Below are 21,012 nucleotides of genomic sequence, written 5' to 3'. Positions count from 1 at the left end.
GTAATCTTGCCTAAGATGCTAGAGGGAAAGTGTTTGCCGTGCACTAAACAGAATGAAAAGTGAAAGGTGTTTTTAAAACTTTTTGTTTGTTGTTGCATCCTCTTCCATCTGTCTTCAGTATCCTGTTGGTATTTCTTGAGAGTTGACCTGTTGGTATTTCTTAAGAGTTGAGGCAGGGTCTGTCCCTTTTCTGTGGTCCCCCACAGTTAATGAGAACATGGCTTTTCCCACACAGAAAATTGTAGGAAGGCTGTGTACTAGCAATTATTTTGGGGAAGGAGGTGTTTAGCTGTTTAATGAAACTATTGGCTAAAATAATTTTTGGAAAAGACTTTTGAATTTTATTTACTCTTTTTAAACATGAAAAGTACCTCAGTTTAAAACAGTTAGGCTGAGGTAATATGAAACCATTAAATTGTATTTTGCTCTCTTCTAGTATTAATTTTAAAGACCCACAGTTTGCTGAAGACTACATTTTTAAAGCTGTAATGCTTCCAGGAGCAAGGTAACAATGACGCGGCTATTAAATATAAACTGTCTAGTTTTATGTTGTACAATGTTTATCCCAAAACTGGTATTTTCAATTGATCAGAAAACCAGCACCAGTACTGAAACCGAGTGACTGGGAAAAGTCCAGCAACGGACGGCAGTGGAAGCCCCAACTTGGCTTCAGTCGGGACCGGAGGCCTGTCCATCTGGATCAGGCTGCATTCAGGACTTTGGGGTGAGTGGTAGGTTGCTAACCTTTGTATATTTTGATTTTCCTGAATCATTCACCGGCATTAGGTCAGTATTTATGCCTCAGATACTTAAGAGGCCTAGTTGGCAAATATTTTAATGACTTTGATGCTTTTATGCTCTTCATTTTTTAAAATTCACTTCCGTTTCTTTCGTTTATGTATTATGCTTTATGTATGTATTACTTGAGAATTCTATTATTTTCCCTTAAGAGGTTTTGCTGTCTTTCTGACAGCTATTTCAGAGTAATAAAACATTTTACCCTCAAGAGAGTTTTAGCTGAATTAATGTGCAGCAGAATCTGTTTTAAGTGTTACTCAGTATGTTACAATATTTGTAATGGGTAATACATGACAGGTATGTAATATGATACATGATCAGTATAATAACTCTTAACTTTGATCCAAATTCCTACTCCTTGGAATTTATCTTGAGAAAATAATTTTAGAGGAGCATAAAGTTATATGCCCAAATCTCTAGTGCATTGTTATCATCACTAGTAATACTGAATGGGAGGAATGGTTTAGTAAACTAGGAGATGTCACCATGGTATTCTATAGGTATACATACTATAATTTTGCAGACTATGACAACTATAGGGAAATGTTTGATATAATTGAAAATAGGATATAGAGTAGCAGTATATACAGTGATAGCAACAGCATCAGTCCCTAAGGTCAAAACTGAAATAAGATACAAAAAAGAAAAGTAGACTCACTTTTTGCATGAAGTAATTAATAAATAAATAATAAATAATTACCAATTAAGAATCTTGGTGTGGCAAATGAACATGTTCTGTCACCATTACGATCTGTGGTACTGTTTTGAACTTTGTTAATTATAAATCTTTTAAGGTTGTATTCTCTTAATCAGATCTAGTAGTAAGGAGACCACTACTAGCATTTATTTAATTTGTATCAGCTGTGATGTGGTGACTGGCTCTGTAATTTGTTTTCTGGTTGGTGTGGTCCTTTTCCAGCCATGTTATGCCAAGGGGCTCAGGGGCTGGCGTTTACGGCAATGCTGCACCACCACCTGCGACCTATCAGGGAAACTTATACAGGCCACTGTTGAGAGGACAAGCCCAGATTCCAAAACTCATGTCAAGTAAGTTTTTATTGGTTGATTCTTTTATATGCTAAATTAAATATTACAACAAAGGTTGGTTAATCTCATTGCTAAAAAGATTTATCAGGGCAGAGATAGTGGACTTAAAAAACATATAATTTAGAAGAACTGTAAGAGAATGCTTCATGTAAATTCAGATTCTTTTATCTTGGCTTATGTATAGTTAATTGAATAATATGAACTGGATTTCCTATTTTCATCTATAACTCTACTAGAGTGAACATATATAGAAAGAAGTGTGTGGAGAGATTGACTAATTTCTTCAATACAAGTATTGGGGCAGTTAAATCAGGTGCTAGATAATTGAATTGCAGCCTCTTAATCAATTGAAAGATGACAGTATCCCTTCCTCACGATGAGCATATTTTATCTCAGGACTACTTAAGAATTGCTTTAGGGAGTGATACTCCTTTATTAACTCTGTGGTTCTATGAAAATCTCAACCTTTCCTTAACTCCTTATAACCATATTGTGTGTACAGAAGTGGTTCAGAAATGTTACCCATTGAAAATAGTTACATGGCATTTGAATTGCAGTGGAAAAAGGCAAGTAAGAAGTCAATAGATTTCATAGATTCTGTGTTAATTTTAAACTGTATCCCCATATTGTTATTTTTGAGTTCCATGGCCATGTTCATGTACCAAGAAAGTAGAAGTCATGTGCCAGGTTCTCAAAACCATTTTCTTTCTAAAGTCATTCCTAGTTGTCTGGTCATTACCCAACCAAACAACAGCAGTGTGGCAGTAAGGGGATGTGACTGTAGCAAGATGCTAACATTTGTTAAATCTAAGTGTCATTTAAGTTTCTTTCTGAATGCTTAAAATATTTCTTGAAAATTAAATTAATAAAAATAGAGGAAGCTGCTCTAAGAATCTTTTTAAACCAAAGTTGTAGGGGCATCTGGGTGGTACAGTTGGTTAGGCGGTTAAACACCTGACTCTTGGTTTTAGCTCAGGTCATTATTTCACAGTGTGGGAGTCGCTGACTGTGGATGGAGCCTGCTTGGGATTCTCTGTCTCCCTCTTTCTCTGCCACTGTCCCATGCATTCTGTCTCTCTCAAAAATAAACATTAAGAAAGTGTTTAAAAGGGGGGCACCTGGATGGCTCAGGCAGTTAAGCATCTGACTTCTGCTCTGGTCACAGTCTCACAGTTTGTGAGTTCAAGTCCCGTGTCGTCGGGCTCTGTGCTGACAGCTCAGAGCCTAGAGCTGCTTCAGATTCTGTGTCTTCCTCTCTCTCTGCTGCTCCCTCACTCATGCTCTGTCTTCTTCAAAAATAAACATTAAATTTTTTTTTTTAATTTAAAAAATGTAATCAAACTTGCAGTTGTCAAAGAAATACCAGATTAATGTGAAGATTGTTGGTTGGGAAGTATTTATGATATGCGCCCATCACTGTTTGTATGCCAAATAAGTTCTAAACCCATATTTTAACCTAAAGCCCACCCAGATTTTCCTAATCTAGTACCTGGGAAGAAGTAGATTCTAAAGGTCTTATTCTTTCTCAGAGCCCTCTGTATTCAATGTATTCTCTCTGCCTCTGTCTCTGTCTCTCTTCTCTGTATGGCTTTTGCTGTATGGCCTGAAGTTAAATGGAGCATTGTTAGACTCCATGAAAACTGTGGAGCTCACCGGTTTTATCCTATTTAATGAAACACAGAAGGGGTACAGAATTTATTGGGCCTGTGGGGATCTGCTTGGTGCAGTACTTAGCTCCTTTTTCCCCAAGATTCAGCAAGTAACATTTCTGTATATTTCCATATATATACTGTCAAACCATGCCACATACACAAAAGTCTCATCCCTTTGAAAGAACTATCTGTGCCCTGAAACTTTACCTGTAAATGGTGAAAGCACATCCAGCTTATTGGGTTTTTTAATATGTTTATTTGTTTTTGAAAGAGAGAATGTGCATGTGCTTGCTCATGCATGAGCAGGAAAGGGCCGGAGAGAGAGAAACAGAGTCCAAAGCAGGCTCCAATCTGTCAGCACTGAGCCCAGTGCAGGACTTGATGGCATCTGAACTAACAAACCTTGAGATCATTACCTGAGTATATGTTGGAGGCTTAACTGACTGAGCCACCCAGGGACCCCTCCACCTTATTGTTAAAGCCAGCTGTTTATTGACACATTCGTTCCCAGTTCCTTTTTTCTTACGGCTCTTCACCATGTACTTCTATCCATAACGGTATCACTGCTTCCAGATTGGGAAAAAAATTGAGATGCAGAATGCTAGAGCCAAGTATAATCTCTGCAGGTTATTTCTCAAGATGATGGTTATGTGGCATTTCTGAGGTTGTTGCATCGAGAAAACTTTGAGAGATTTGGAAAGAGGTTTGAGTAGCAAAGGTAAAAGCATGTCTTCTCCATGACACAGCTTCCTTCCATTTCATGTTTCCTAAGGCCCAGTCACTGGGCCACCATAATCTATCCAGATTACCACCCAGACAGCTACTTAAAACCTTTTAAAGTCTTTTTTTTTTTAAGTTAAATTTATTTATCTTGAATTTATAAATAATAGTATATCAGTACTATGTGATGTTATGAGTTTGATGTGCTTGTTGTGGTTTTTTTTTTTTCAAATATATGTCAAAATAAATACATAACTGTGAAGATAAAAAGCTTGTTTACAGACCCCCAGAAATTGATCTTGTGTGTCACCTGTGGTATACACTTTCGGAAATGTTGCCTAGATCATTTAGGGAATCCTAGGCCCACACGAGAATCTGTAAAAAACGATGGATACTTTCGCAGAAAATTACTCTCTCAGCGTGTGGTTTGTATAAATCTGAGTGCTTTGTTCTCAGGTCCCCTTTTAGTCTGGAGGATCCTTCTCCAACAGTAAGAGAAAGAATGAAGCCAGTTCTTTTATTTATCAAGGTCACACCAGAGGAAGAGAATTTGATGTCTTTCAGGACCTACAAATTTATCATTCTTAGAAATGCCTTTAGAAACAGTTATCTCTTACTGATATATGTGCATTTTACTTCAAATAGTGGGGTTCCCTCTCCCTTTTTGATTACTTTGAGTAACTCCTCATTTGCCATTGTTACAGTTCTTATGAGATGTAATTTGTTTGTATATAGAAAGAGACTTTAATTGAATCTCACCCAGCTAGTCACTGTTTTAATTACATCATTAAAAAATAGGAAATCTGTTTTATAAAGTAGGTATTGAGTTAGAGTAAAAAACAAGTGGCCCTCTCTGTATGGTGACTTGTAACATTGAGCCACTTGAGGATCAGTGCTGGAACTCTATATTTAATATATTTTCAAAGGAGAGGTAGGAATGAAAAAGCTTATGGGAAAAAAGTCAGAAAGAATATGCCATTTAAATTGAGCCTACAGTGGGGACTTTGGGCTTAGAGAGAAAATAAGCTTGAAGTACACGGCAAAAAGTCAGGTGGTAGTAAGCTTAGAATAACTGGTACACACCTCACGCCAGTCAGAGTGGCTAAAATGAGCAAATCAGAGAACTCTAGATGCTGGCGAGGATGTGGAGAAACGGGCACCATCCTACACTGTTGGTGGGAATGTAAACTGGTACAGCCCCTCTGGAAAACAGTGTGGAGGTTCCTAAGGAAACTAACAATAGAACTCCTCTATGACCCAGCAATAGCACTGCTAGCAATTTACCCAAGGGATATAGAAATGCTGAGGCATAGGAGCTCATGTACCCCAATGTTCATAGCAGCACTCTCCACAATAGCTAAAACATGGAAAGATCCTAAGTGTCCATCAACAGATGAATGGATCAAGAAGATGTGGTTTCTCTATACCATGGAATACTACATGGCAATGAGAAAGAATGAAATCTGGCCATGTGTAGCAACATGGATGGACCTTGAGGGTGTTATGCTGAGCGAAATAAGTCAGGCAGAGAAGGACAAATATCATATGTTTGCACGTACAGGAGGATTAGGAGGAACTTGACGGAGGAACAAGGGGGAGAAGAAGGGCGGAAATGGTGGGGGAAAGGGAGAGAGGCAAACCATGAGAGACTCTTGAATGCTGACAAAAACTGAGGACTGATGGATGTGGGGGGGGAGGGGCATAGAGGAGGACACTTGTGGGGATGAGCACTGAGTGTTATGTGGAAACTTAATTTGACAATAAACTATTTGTAAAAAAAATAAATAAATAAAAATAACTGGTACAAAATTCCGTAAGCATTAAATGGAGGCAGATTATGAGGTTGGAGAGTCTGCTTTTTCCTCCATAGTTTTAGTGGCATTTTAAATGAACTTTAACTGTAGTTCATGTTAATTAAGTAAATTGTGGCAGGTAATAAAACAGACACCCATAATCCCATGATCCTGCAATTTTAAAGCAGTAATTTCTTTCATTATATTCTTCATATATGTAATTTTTGAAAATTTGCCATACATGTATTTTCACATATACTTCTTACTAAATGAAACATAGAGTTCTGGATCACCAGTGTACAGTTTGATTAATTTTTATGAAATGAACACACTCAAGTAACCACTACTCTGGTCAAGAAGTAGAGGAGCGCCTGGGTGGTTTGGTTAGTTGAGCGCCTGACTCTCTATTTCAGCGCAGGTCATGATCTCACAGTTGTGAGATCCAGCCCTGTGTGGGGTCTGCGCTGTGAATGGAGCCTGCTTGGGATTCTCTTCCCTCCCATCCTCTGCCCCTCACCTACATGCTCTCTCGCTCTCTCTGCCCACCCACCCCCGCCCCATTCCCTGCTCATTTTCTCTCTCAAAATAAATAAATAAACTTTAAAAAATAAATAAGTAAATATGTTTATGAATTTTTTTCTTTTAGATAAGAAATATTGAGGAAGCTTTTTTCTGTTTCTTGTTTCTAGTGGGTATTGAATTTTATCAAATGCTCCTCCATCTGTTGAGATGTTAATGATGTTGTTTGTCTTTCCTTCTATTTTGTGGTTAAAGCAACCTGTCATTAACCATTGGTAATGATATACCAATACCAGGTATTATCATTTTTTAAAAGTCCTTGCTAATTTGATAGTCAAGGAATAATATATCTTTGTTTTAAGGGATAATTTTTTAAATTGATGCTTCTATCCTAATTTTTACTAACCAGTTTTTCCTTAATAAATTTCCTGTTCTTGTCCCTTGCTGCTTTATTAGTTTGTGTGCAAGTCTTTCTCTTTATGTATAAGAGCTTTTTAAAGCACTTTTTTAAGTAGAAGAGCATAGTTACATCTTCTTTCTAAAACCACAGTTCTGTTGGTAATGGAAAAGACTTGGTGGTGGTTTTAGTTAGGGATAATAAAGATCTGAAATGATCTGTGGCAAAGTGGAGAAGATAGGAGAGGAACAACTGAAGGGCTGGATAATTGAATATGTTACATGAGGGAGAGAAGTTGAGGCTCACTTGTGCACTGTGGACACCTGGGTGACTAATGAGAATTTGCAAACCCAGAAGGGTAAAGGAATATGGAAGAATATGCTGAGTCATATTTGTGCACGTTGAAGTGCCTGAAGACATTGAAATCATCTGCTGGTAGTTGGTAATATGAGTCTGATTCTTGCTCAACAGAAAGGAGAGGCTTGGAGAATTTGGAAGCATCTGAGTATAAGCCAGAACTGTGAAAGTTTAAGAAGGATTTGGATAAGTTAATGAATTTTAATTACCCTTAGTTGTAAGAGAACTTAGAAAAGCTTGAGGTTCTAAGAGTAGACTTCTTGGAAGCAGCTATGTTACTTAACAAGTTACTCCCTGATAATAATTGTCCTAGTCTAGAATGGTCACTCCAGGATAGTAGATTGGTCACAGTTAACATGGTGAGCCCAGAGAAATGCTGCCTACTGTCAAGAAAGGAAATCCTGAGGCACCTGAGTGGCTTAGTTGTTTAAGTGACTGACTCTTGATTTTGGCTCAGGTTATGGTCTGATGCTTTGTGGTATTGACCCCCGTGTTGGGCTCCACGTGGTTAGTATAGAGCCTGCTTGACATTCCCCTTCTTCCTCTGCCCCTCTCTAGCTCACACGAGTGTGTGTGCTCTCTCTCTCAATAGATAAATAAATATTTAAAATAATAAATTATAAAAGATCAACCTTCTTTATTATAGAATCTTTAACTAAAATTTGGTTACAAATAGTTTTAGTAAAATTGAGATCTAAGCCATTTAATTTTTTAAAATATTTGTACTGTCATAGCTGTTTTCTTCATATGGTACAAAATAACACTCAGGACAGGCCATTTCTTTTTTTTTTTTTTTTAACAAATAGTTTATTGTCAAATTAGTTTCCACATAACACTCAGTGCTCATCCCCACAAGTGTCCTCCTCCATGCCCACCGCCCCCCCCCTCATCCATCAGTCCTCAGTTTTTGTCAGCATTCAAGAGTCTCTCATGGTTTGCCTCTCTCCCTTTCCCCCACCATTTCCGCCCTTCTTCTCCCCCTTGTTCCTCCGTCAAGTTCCTCCTAATCCTCCTATACGTGCAAACATGTGAGATTTGTCCTTCTCTGCCTGACTTATTTCGCTCAGCATAACACCCTCAAGGTCCATCCATGTTGCTACACATGGCCAGATTTCATTCTTTCTCATTGCCATGTAGTATTCCATGGTATAGAGAAACTACATCTTCTTGATCCATTCTTCTGTTGATGGACACTTAGGTTCTTTCCATGTTTTTTCTATTGTTGAGAGTGCTGCTATGAACATTGGGGTACATGTGCTCCTATGCATCAGCATTTCTGTATCCCTTGGGTAAATTGCTAGCAGTGCTATTGCTGGGTCATAGGGGATTCTATTGTTAGTTTCCTGAGGAACCTCCACACTATTTTCTAGAGGGGCTAGGACAGGCCATTTCAAACTCTTTGTCTGCTGTAGGTGTTTCTCACTGTTGGTTTGTGATTTGTCTTTGATGTGTCAGTTTTTGGCTGATGAGTAATTGCCCGGATACTGATAACTTGTTGGAGTCAAGTGCAGCCTTGAGTACTCCATGTGAATAAAGCATTTCATTTCTGCAACCCAGAGAACCCAGTATGTCACTTCACCTCATCTCAGTTGGTAAACTTGTCAATTAGCCACATTTGAAAAGTGATTTTTGATTAGTGCAATCAGTAAACATGGAATCTTTCCTGTGATTGCCATGCTGATTAGGTAAATTGTCACTTGAAGAGCTGTTGGTGAAACCTTGGCTTATATGTCCTTAGAGCTTTAGAAGAGATAAGTTTTTAAAGACCAAAGGAAAAAATTAACTGTCATTTTTCCTCTCTCGCCTGTACCTTTCTGAAGTGCAGTTCACTACTTCAGAGGGTTTTTTTTCTCCCTCTCAAATGGATCTTCTGTTAGAGTCATACAAATGAATAATAATAAGTTTGTTTTACCTTCTACTTCATTACTTATCAGCGAGGAAACATTTCTGCTTTATGAATACTTAAAGGCTATATGTATTTCTCAGAGTCACATGAAGAGATTTGTTTAAAAGTAGCCTTGAACGTTTTCTTTGGTCCTTTTTATTTTTCTTCTATGGGTTGAAAGCAAGAGATGTTTTAACAATTGTGATAAGAGAATATTTACGTCATAGGAAACTTGCTTAGGTTTTAACAAAAAACTATAGTTTTTGCATGTGCTGAGTTATGTGAAAACACTTGGTCTGGAGGTAAGAAATAGTAAAAGCAAAGTAGAGTGGGAAGTCCCTGTTATACTAAAAGTGATGGAATAGGGACTCTAGCCATTTGTCTAGGCACTTACAGTTATATGGGTAGACTATTGTGAGAGTTCCTTCTTTCCAAAGAAAGTATTAATACTTAATGAACTTTATATTCCAGTTATACTTACACATCTTGTGCTTAATCTAACCTGTAGCATATTTGAATCTAATGAATATGGATTCCTGGTGGTGGTGACTTTCCTCCGTTTGTGCCTTTTCTAGGAGAAAATATACAGGTTTTTTTTTTTCCATGAAACATTAGGATAAGCATTTCTGAAGGATTTTTTTTTAATGTGGAGTATCTTTCTGTTGTCTTCATTTGATTTTAAATTTATTAGGGATCTTATGTGGAAGCTTCTGTAAGTTCCATGCTGAGTATGTATTCTGTGGAACCAGAATCACAGTTCAGTCTTCATGGTAAAAAGGGGCATGTTTCCAAAGGTTAATTACCACAGTGATTCTGGGACATGGACATGTGAAGTACAGAGCCAGACAGGGATCAAATGAAATTCACTCTATTTCCTTTGACTTTTGTTAAGCTAATTTTGTATATGTCAGACACTTAAAACACTTCTGGAAACATTTAAACTAATTCTCACTAAACTAATTTGTGTACAATATCTGAATAGACCAATGGACTTCAAGTTTAACAAAGTAATGATCAGAGAAAGTGGCCCAAAAGTTATTTTACTTTCAGTAGATCACATTCTCATAAATGGTAATGTGTTGAAAGTCATGTATGTGTTGAGGTAAGCGTGGCTTACAGTTTTCCATAGGAATAAGCCATGCAAATGATGATTGCTGTTTTGTAAAAATTTCTGATTTTACCTTTTATGATTATGATTTTTTTTCTGATTGTGTTTGGTCTGTAGTAGCGATTCAGAAGTTATTCTGGGCCTGTAGGGATCCTTCTTGCCCTGTTTTCTGTGGTTTGTGTGGTGATGAGCCTCGTGAGTTCCCATTAAGGTTTGGAATATCTAATGACCACTGTGAAAATTCCTCAGCAGTGTTCCTCAATTTGACCATTACTAGTCTGGGTTTTAAGAGAAAAAAAGGAACTTAATTGAAATCGACTAGCGGTGCCACATTTTAATTCAAAGTGGGGCTCTCTACATGAAAGTAATGATGGCGAAGTTTTCCTGCTCCTTTCTAAGAGAGGCATCTCTTCTGGGTTTGGCTGCTGGACACTCGTGCTGGCCAAGGAGCAGTAGGCTATGGCTGCCCACCCCTGCCCTGGCCAAGGGTCACCTCTCCACATAGGAAACTTTCTTCAGGTGGCATGGTCAGCCTTGTCGAGGTCAGGGGAGTCCAAAGCAGTAGTAGTGGGTTGTTCACACTGGAATCATGTGAACAGCCAGATGCTTTGCTTATTCTATATTCTCCTTTGTGGGGCTATCTTTTCAAACCATTCTACCTTTTTTTTTTTTTTTAGTAAACCCAGACTGTGTTTTTTTGGTTCCCAACCAGAGATAAGCTTTCATTTCTTCTTTCCTTTAAGAAAGTAATTTTGAAAAGCATGTTTCTAGTTGTGTTTCCATTAAAATGTGAGCCTGAATACATTATGGTAAGCCTTGTTGTCCTTGGGTCTCGGGAGTCTGGAGGAGGTTACTGTCCTCACACAGTAAACTCATTAGACAACTCCTAGAACCAGCTGTTTTAATTAGGTCACACACGGACCCCGCTGAAGGGTGGCCAAGGTGACTGCGAGACTGGAGACCAGAGTGGAGCGGCAGTTGGTTGACACCAACCTTCTGAGCCACTGAGTGCCCGCCTGACCAGTGTTTGGGGCTGCTCCTTTCAGCTCCTTTACATGCAGAAGCAGCAGCCATGTAATTGTTTCTTGGAGTCAGATATTACCAGTTCGGCTCTGTTTGAAGGGGCAGAGGTTTGACTCAGAAAACAATAGGAGAGTGGGTGGTCCCTTTACTAGCATCTTCCTGACCTGTGTTGAAGACATGTGTGGGCTCTGCTTTATAATAGCTAGGTGAGGCAGTGTTCCTTCCAGTTTCCATGCTTAGGGGGAAAATTTCAGGATTTCTATTGAAGTTACTATTCTTTCCATTTGTATTTATGAAAAGAACTTAAATCTTTACCTTTCTTTTGCAAGGTATTTAAAACAAAAAATGTGTAAAATATATACCTTTACATACACGTGCGCACATACATATGCAGGGAGAAAGATGAGAGTATAAAAACTCTCAGGGTTCCTAAAACTATGTTTCATTATCAAAGAAAACATAATAAAGCAAAAAATTTACCCAGTTGATTTTGTATGTTTTTATGTTTGTGTTGTGTATAATTATGCTATTTTATTTGCTTTATATTCTGTCACAGATTTTTTTTTCAAGAATTTTTAATTATAAAAATATATGGGTAGCTGAATCATGATTACTTCTTAATTGGATTGTGGGGTTTTTGTTGTTTTTTGTGTTTTTTTTTTTTTAGTGTCGAATTGTATAAGTTCTTTATATATTTTGGATTCTAACCCCTTATGTTAATGATTTGGGGTTATATTCACTAGGTTGTCTTTTTGTTTTGTTGATTGTTTCCTTTGCTGTGCAGAAGCTTTTTATTTTGATGTAGTCCCAATAGTTTATTTTTGTTTTTGTTTCCCTTGCCTCAGGAGACCTATCTAGAAAAAGGTCCTGTGTCCTTTGTCAGAGGAATTACTGCCTTTGCTCTCTTCTAGGGTTTTTATGGTTTTGATTACTTCTTAAAATTTTCTGTTAACCCTTGTTTATTTTCCAGATATGAGGCCTCAGGATTCCTGGCGGGGTCCTCCTCCCCTTTTCCAGCAGCAAAGATTTGACAGGTAATATTAAAGTAGACATGACTTTTAAGTATTTTTCCACATCAACATTTGAGGTTTGGACTTTCTCCATGTCTTGAAATGTACTTTGTTTCCTCTAAACAGTTTCTGTTGTGTGTGTGCTTTAGGAAAATAGATGGCTAATGTGTTGAAGTAAAAGACTGCTGTTTATATACTTTCCTACTTTCTTGGTCCTTGGCCTTTATTTTATTGAATGTTTTAAGGTGCCCTGAAAACTGCAACAGAGAGAGCTTAAAATTGTATTAGATTTTGGTCAGGCTAAACAAATTTCTTTTTAGAAGGGTTGTGCAGCTTAATGAGGCATAACTAATGGTGTTCCACTTTTATCATTTCTGTGCGGGCAACACAGCATTAGTACAGACCACCATTGATTCTTGCTACAAACCTCTTGAAGTCCTAATCAGCTTCTTTGGTACAACTTTTTCAAGGCTGACAAGCCTATTGTAGGGCAGTGTCACTGTAGGTCAGTAGTTATTAGTTGCCACTGAAAACAGTTTCTTTAACTACTTAAGACTGAACTGAATTAAACGCAGAAGGGACTCAGAAGAGGATTATGGGATCTGCAGTCTAATAAGTACCTCGGACTAGGAAGAGTGTGACATGGTTTAATAACAAGGGATGTTTGACTTGTGTTCTTTCATTGATAAGTTGTGTGCTCCTAAGTCAGGTGGTCTCTGCACGACAAGATAGCTAGGCATGTTATGAATAATTATAGTAACATCTGTAGAATAATTTTTAGAGTGCAACTTTAAGATCTGTCATGTTATGTTGGTTTTGCCAGCATCAGTAAATGTGGAAACCAACTAAGCCCATAGTAAGGCTTCCCTCTTGGCCTTCCCAGTTCTAATGTTTTGTTTTCCTTGCCTTTACCGTTTTTATCATTCTGATCTGTACACATCTGAAATTAATAAAATGTGTTAGGAACGGCATTATAAATGATGTTCCCTTTTTAAGAAACTGTCTTTAGACACTCCCAAACATTATTTCATTATTTTCTTCAAGAAGATAAATCATGTTACTCAGTTGCTTTAATAGTATCAAATACTTAGTACAAGCTGCTTTTCCATTTTCAGATGACTGACACAATGCCTTTATGTTTTATTCAATATATGTGCTAAGAGCACACCATATGTACTACTTCAGCATCCTCAGGATAGGACTATTTTCAAACAAATAAGTAAGGGGTAAATCTACCAAATTACAAATGACCACATTACAACTGATCTCATTTTAAGTAGCCATCTTTCTGCATTAAGTTCGTTGAGTTTGATTTTCAGGCAGTTTCTCTACTTCTTTCCCGTATTGTTAATAATCACTGACATTTATCGTCTGCCTACTTATGTGTCTGCACTGTGTAAATATGCCTTTAGAAACGTGACTTCATTTATTCCTCCTAGCAACCCTTTGAAGTAGATCTTGTTTTTACAGATGAGGAAACCTAGGCACACAGAAATCTGACAGCTTACCTAAGGATTCACTTAGGAAGCATTCTTTACTAAGAAACTTTCACTTGAATGAGTAGGGTTTATCAGAACACTGATCTGAGCATAATATTATAGTAAAGCCTCAGGGACTTAGAGGAAGTAAAGGATCTCCTTCCACTTCTGACTGCTTTCTTCACTCCCAGTGGCTCTTCTTCCCTCTGCACACTAAAAGTTTCTCTAAGATCATCACCGCTGACCTGATATCCATCAGGTTTTTGTCCTTCTGCCCTAGCCAAGTACTGATATTATCCTGACTGCCTTTGTGAACCCTGCAGATTAGGGGCAAGTTTTGTGGGGCATTCACTTTTGGTTTAGTTTTAGCCTGAAACTGGAAATAATACCTTAAAGCAAATGCAAAGTGTGAGCTTAATAGATGTCTGTCTTATGTCTTAGAATGTGGTTATTTAAGAAACATACCATTGATTCCTGAAGAAAACAGAGTTTGAACTCAGCATTCCTAAACTTGTGCATTGCAGTGTGCATTGCTCACTTTGGTAGCACTTGCCAGTCTAGCCATTCCAGCTTCACAACATGTAGAGGAGAAAATAAACACTGGCAGTCACTTTGACTTTGTTGAGATGTCACAACTAATAAGTAGTAGAATTCTTACTGGAATCAGTTTTACTTATCCTTATTATTAGTTCAGCACTTGCCCACCACACAATTTTGAGTGTTTGGTTGAGAACCCTACTAGAAAAGAAAATGTTGAGTCTACCTTTTTTTTGCTGAAATATGTGGTTTCTTGAATTTTTTCTCACTTTGAGATAGTATCTGTAATCCATGTGTTCATTTAAAAATGTAGTAGGAACACTGTTCCCCCACTCTCCCCCCGGACAAGCCAGTGCTAACTTTGAATTAATGATAAACAGAGCATTTGAGTTCTGCCCTGTTGTCTGTGTAATTCTTTTTTTTTTTTTTTTTTAATGTTTTATTTATTTGTGAGAGAGGAGAGGCAGCGTGAGCAGGGGAGGGTCAGACAGAGAGGGAGACACTGAATCTGAAACAGGCTCCATGCTCTGAGCTAGCTGTCAGCACAGAGCCGGACACAGGGCTCGAACCCACGAACTCTGAGGTCATGACCTGAGCCGAAGTCAGACCCTTAACCAACTGAGCCACCCAGGCGCCCCGGTATCTGTGTAATTGTTGCCAGCGGAGGGCTTCTCTTTCCTGACCATAATCACGGGGGCCGTTTAGTTTTTAACATATGGCCATTAAGCTTGGAAAATCTTTAAAATTTTTGCCATATTTATAAATTAAAGATACCCAAATTGGTAGTAATTACTTCACATTGCCAGCTACTTTCCAAAACAGAAATTTAGAAACTTAAGAATATTGTTGCCATAGACAAAAACCAAGAAACAGACTCTTAACTATAGAGAACAATCTGATGGTTCCCAGAGGGAGGTGAAGAGGGGCTGGGGGAAATAGGTGATGGGGTTTAAGGAGTGCAGTTGTCCTGATGAGCACATGGTGATGTATAGAAGTGTTGAATCACTATACTGTCCACCTGAAACTAATATAACACTGTATGTTAACTATACTGGAATTAAAATTTTTTAAATAAATATTAAAAAAGAAATAGAATGTTGACAATGATGTAAAAAGAAAAAAAAGTTGCCATCAATGATGCCAAATGCCTCAGAGAAGTTGCCTCAATAGATAGCTACTAATTTAAAATAGTTAAAAATTTGTCAACCTCAACGGTTCTCTCCCAGATTTAAATAAAAGGCAAATTTTACTTGTACTATTTGCAAATTAATATAATGAATATGGAAATATGGTAAACTTGTGGAAAATAAGGGACTCTGCCAGTAAAAAGGAAAAGAGGGTAATAATACCTGTCCCTTTTACTGTTTTTTCTGTTTAATTTCAAGTAAATTATTTTTATTAAAAAATTAGTCAAAAATGTTTTAAGGACTTTCTGTTTTTAGATTTTGGCTTTGTTTCTAACCTATACTTAGAACATAAAATAATGTAAAATAGCACTTATAATATATGCCATCCATGCCAGGAGATTTTCCAGAGGCTCAGTTGAGTGAGTTTGATCATTGCAGAACTGAAAAGAAAAATTGATTACAGTTAACACACAATGTGTGAGTTGCATTTTTGGCATGTGTGTTTTGTGTTAATGGCCCAGTTTTGATGAGCCTCTTTGGTTACAGTACAAAATATTAATCCCTCCTTCATGCAGAGACCAGAGGAGACCATTCCAATCTCTGTGCAGAGCCGTTCTTGCTAAAATATATTTGTATTAATAACGAACCTGAAAAATAATTAAAAGCCCTGAATATATGGATATCCTTTCTGAGATATAGATTTATTTTTATTTTATTTTGATTCACTTACAGCAAATTATATTTATTAGAGCTCTGGTTTCACCACTAACTAGAGAACAGCATTGGCTGGCTTCTCTGGAGTTCTTCAGAGAGTCGTTCTTTGTGCCGTCACACAAAAGGAATTAACTTTGGTGTTTTTAAAAAAAAAAAAAAAAGACAAGTTCCAAGTGAAGGCAAGGAGAGTAGGAGGGTTGAGAGGATGGATTGTGGCTTAAATAACTGTGAGAAGATTGGACTACCCAGTAAGCCCAGCTTTGAGCTCCCCACCCCCTAAGGCCTGGGAAGTTAAATTCATGTGCTCGTATGGTTATTGTTAATATGAGTCAGTGCTTTAGCAATTTTAAAATTTCGTTGTGACTTCTTCTAACATCTGTAATGGCCCCAGAGCATCTGGTGTTGAAATGTATCGGAGAATTTTGCTTCTGTTTATTCTTTGTAGTGACTGTTCTCTAAAATGGAAGTTGAAAATGTCTCAAGGAGAAAGTAGTGTCTTCAGTGGTGATTGCCTTTAGGAGATGTGTCTTTGCTACACTGTTTATGTGACAGTTTTAAATTATGATTTAATACAGCATACCTGTTGCTTTGTTATCTGCAAAGTTAAAATACGAACTTGAAGACAATTAAAACATTTCTTTTGACTAGTAATCTGGGCCGGCAAACTGGGTTATAATAGCTGTTGAATCTGTGTTCCCATGTAAACTGTACACCAAATGCCAGTCAGCCTATGCCAATTAGTGCTCATGTTGCTAGGTCACCATGGTCAATTGAAAGCTGCATCAATAGAACTTGAAAAGATTTCCTCCCGATCAGACCTTCTGACATATTGAGCACAATAATGGATGAGAAAAAACAGCCAACTCCTCTATCCTAGATTCAAAATACTGAGCAGCAAGAATTCATTTACAACCTGCAATTAACTAGAAAGAATGGATTCCAAGAGCGAATCTAGACATTTTTAAAAAATCAAGCCCATTTTCCTGTCTTGTACATGTTTACTCTTTGGATAGCTTCTTAAATGTAGCCAGCTTGGTGATCTTGAGTCCAAATCTTTAGGTGACCTAAAGGAAATTTCACAATTGAAATTCACAGTTGAACAAAATATGTTAAGTCCTACCTTTCTGATTCAATTGAGTTTAAGTGCCTTTTTAAAAAATACTGATTTCTTTATGAAACATGTTAGACTATATGAGGGACATAAAGGTCACTCTGATACTGTATGTCCCATTTGATGCAGGCAAATTAGATTGTCCTAAGATTTGGAGATGATGCTGGCCACTTTGAGTCTCTGGGCTATATAACAGGTTTGACTTCTAATGCCAACATGATACTTCTTCACAGAGGAGTTGGGGCTGAACCTCTGCTGCCATGGAACCGGATGCTCCAAACCCAGAATGCAGCCTTCCAGCCAAACCAGTACCAGATGCTAGCTGGACCCGGCGGGTATCCACCCAGACGCGATGACCGTGGAGGGAGACAGGTGATACAGCATGGACCGTGGGACGAAGAGCATGCTGTCACTTTATACTTAGCCATGCCTCTAGGTGTGGCACCATATTTTCAAAAAAACATTTTTGGATAAAGTTACTGATAGAGTAGCTCAGTTGAATTCTAAAATGTATATAGGGTAATACTCTGCCTTACTAAATCTGTTACACCATGAAGATGCTGAAGACTTTTCACCCCCAAGGCTCTTTTCATCATAGCTGTCAGTGGTATTTAACACAAATAGTCAGTTGCCAAAACCTGTGTGTTTTTTTTTTTTTATCCTTTAAGGGTGTTGTTCTTTGAGTAGAAACTAGATCTCATGATAAATGTTAATGTTCTAGAAGGTGAAAGTAAGAATCCATCTTTTCAACTGTTACCTTATTCAACTTAGAAGTCTCCTATCTTGATTCATCAGATACCCCTTTTCATGGAAAGAAATCTCTTCTTCATCATTTCCCACTTACTGGTTTTTTGTTTTGTTTTGTTTTTTTACTAAATATCCATTGAATGAAGATAATAATTCCTAGACAAATTTGTTTAGTATATGTAAGCTTCATTTCCTTCTTCATAAAGCATCCAGTATTAGCATTATTCAAGCCAGAGGTCTATTTGCCTCAGTCTGTTTGTCCCCCAGCTGTTTGACACCCTGGTCAGTATTTACATGCTCTGCAGTCTATTCCTAGACAGAGAACAGGGTCAGAATGCTGCAGTTTAGTGTTTCAGTGTGTGGTGTTCATGGAGTTTGGCACCTGCAGTGATGTGAAGTGGTTTTAAAATTGCTTACCTGGCGTTGCCTACAGGTCTTTTGCGGTGCTTCAAATATCAGTTTTCTTAAGCAATTTCTTGAAATTCATCCCTTTTTGTAAGACTACTCTTTTGACAGCTAAGAAAAATTTTTACTTTTTTATATACTTATAAGTCTGTTCACTTCACAAGAAAATAATTTTAATTACTTTTGAGAGAATTTTGTTACAGTCCATTAAAATCTGTTCATAGACTTTTACTTTAAACACTGTCAGCACAGGATGTCTAAAAATTATATCAAGGGTTTGAGACTTTGTGTTAGAGAGCCGGTGGGATGATAATAGGCAATCTAAATAATGAGAATGATTGAAATGGGGACGAACTTATAAACTAGAAGAAACCCTGGGTAATCTTAAGTCCTATCACCTTCATCTTCTAAGTCGGAAAATGAAACCCTGTGACGCCTGCCCTTGGGCGGCAGAGCTGGGGCCTGGCTGCCCCTGTCCTGATCCCAGTTCATCATGTTTCTCATCTCCTTCAGAAGAGGCCTTCCCTGTAAGGGACTCTCTGCCGTTACAGCAGGTAAAATAATTATTGACTTAGAAGATATAAAACAGTTGGTAAATTTATAATTCTTTTAGGACCTTTTAGAAATACATTTCTTTCTCTCAGTCTCTTTTTTCATGGAGATATTTTTTATTAAATCCCAGGCTTTGAAACAGTAATTAAATTGCAGAAGTCCATTGTTAAAAACAGTGTAATTATGATCCACTATATTTAGTGAGATTTATAGGATTCATTTATACTACTCAGTGACAACATGGGGGCAGGGCAGTTTATTTCAGACTCCTAGAAGCCTAGAAAAGGAATTTTGATGGAATCTTTTGTTGTACAGAAATGTTACTTGCAAGTCTGCTAGGATATGTTGTGAATGTCACCAGTAATTGTTCATGTAGTAATTTAATGTGTTACTTAATACTCTACAATTTATAGCTAAATAAACAAAAAGAATCCCTAAAATTAGTAGTTCATTAGGCCTCAGCTGACTTAGCAAGCTCTTGCCTTGGTTAAGCAAAATGACTTTTCTAGTGTAATATGTCCAAAGATGATGTAGGCATCTTACTACAGTGTGGCTTGAATTACTGCCAGGGATGGCAGGGAAGATTGAGAACCACTAGTCTTTTACACAAAACACTCAACTATAGTTCATTTGTGTGCATTTTAAGGAGTTTCTTAAGTGCCTGTTATGGCTTGTTTGGACAGTGTTCAGCAGTAGCATTTGTGCTGGAGTCCAACTTTGCAACAAGCTTTGCATAAAACTGGGGGTCCAAAGCACCTATTTATGAGACCCCTTCCATGTGATATACTTTTAAGACATATTCAGCTTCCTTATGGTGTGTTTTTCTAGAGCGATGTAAAATTAATTTCTTTGCAGAGGTGTTAATCCAGAAAATAAACTCTTGCTTTTGCTTATTTTCAGGGATATCCCAGAGAAGGAAGGAAATACCCTTTGCCACCACCCTCAGGAAGATACAGTTGGAATTAGGCTTTTGTAAAGCTTTCCTTTCATCGTTCTACAATTTTATGCTATTTGTGGAAAGATTTCTTTCTCAAGTAGTAGTTTTTAATAAAACTACAGTACTTTGTGTATTTCTTTTAACTGTGTATATTTCTACTGATCTGATCTCACTGTTTATGTTGCTTTCCAAAGATGTGTGTTGCATAATACAGTGGATCTCAATTTATTATTGCTTGTAAAACACATTTGATGGAATAGGAATACTGGTTTTTCATTATGGTTAAAATCAAACCAGCTGTGGATTTTAAAACACAGTGTATTCTAGATCATCTAAGATCCATGCTGATTTTTAATGCACAAGAATTAGGTATGAACTCTTGAGTTGGAACACCCAGCCAACTAGAGTATATATTGTTCAGTATTTCTTTGGAAACATTTCATTAATGTACTTGTCTTACGAAAATTTCTGAACTTTAGTAAAAAAAAAAAAAAACCTGAAACTCTGGTCTCCTGTGTCCTTATTCTTTTATAGCTTTTAAATGTTGAAAATCTTAGCCAGATGTGTTTAAGTCATTTTTTTTCCAGAAAACAATTTATTTCTACAATTAGATGTCAGAAGAAAATCAGTGCAGCAAGGCAACCCAACCAACTCCTGTGTTAATAAGTATGTCAACTCTGATAAGTTACTTACAGTTTATGAACTTCATGTAGACTTGTACTCCAGCTTTAAGGACTTGTTATAAATCTTTAAGGTTAAAAGTTTAATTCATTGCTACTTAGTCTGTACTCCTTACTATATTTTTTACATTATTTTCTAATATGTTTTCACTCATTTTTTTTCTTGAAATTCAGCACACCACTATTACTGCTTAGATTTTTGCTTGCAGTTCACACACATGGCACTTGCATATACAGTTTCACTTGTTTGCCAGGACAGATTTACACACACACACACACAAGTACTTGCTGCTTTGTTTCCATTTGCCTGTTCTAGCCTAAGATTGTAAAATAAGGTTTCTCTTTGACCTTCTGACTTAGGACATTTTTGCTTTAACATTTCAGCTAAGGCACACTTGTTAATCTTAGCCTATGT

The 21,012-nt window shown here is 37.3% G+C and overlaps 1 protein-coding gene across 1 annotated transcript in view; it reads left to right on the top strand.

Annotated features, from left to right (window-relative positions):
* XRN2 (5'-3' exoribonuclease 2) overlaps positions 1–20,050 on the top strand; it is an 83,277-nt gene extending 63,227 nt beyond the window's left edge. The window contains exons 25-30 of the mRNA XM_039222284.1: positions 437–505; positions 593–724; positions 1,718–1,845; positions 12,270–12,333; positions 17,510–17,648; positions 19,881–20,050. Of these exons, the coding sequence (XP_039078215.1) occupies positions 437–505; positions 593–724; positions 1,718–1,845; positions 12,270–12,333; positions 17,510–17,648; positions 19,881–19,946 (598 nt within the window). The 3' untranslated portion in view covers positions 19,947–20,050. The remainder of the gene's footprint in view (positions 1–436; positions 506–592; positions 725–1,717; positions 1,846–12,269; positions 12,334–17,509; positions 17,649–19,880) is intronic.
* Positions 20,051–21,012: the final 962 nt, after the last annotated feature.

The sequence above is a fragment of the Hyaena hyaena genome, unplaced genomic scaffold (genome assembly GCF_003009895.1).
Source record: "Hyaena hyaena isolate Hyena2069 unplaced genomic scaffold, ASM300989v1 scaffold_1103, whole genome shotgun sequence".
NCBI lineage: Eukaryota > Metazoa > Chordata > Mammalia > Carnivora > Hyaenidae > Hyaena > Hyaena hyaena.
The sequence above is the reverse complement of the archived record's forward strand: the minus strand, read 5'-3'. Positions and strand labels throughout refer to the sequence as shown.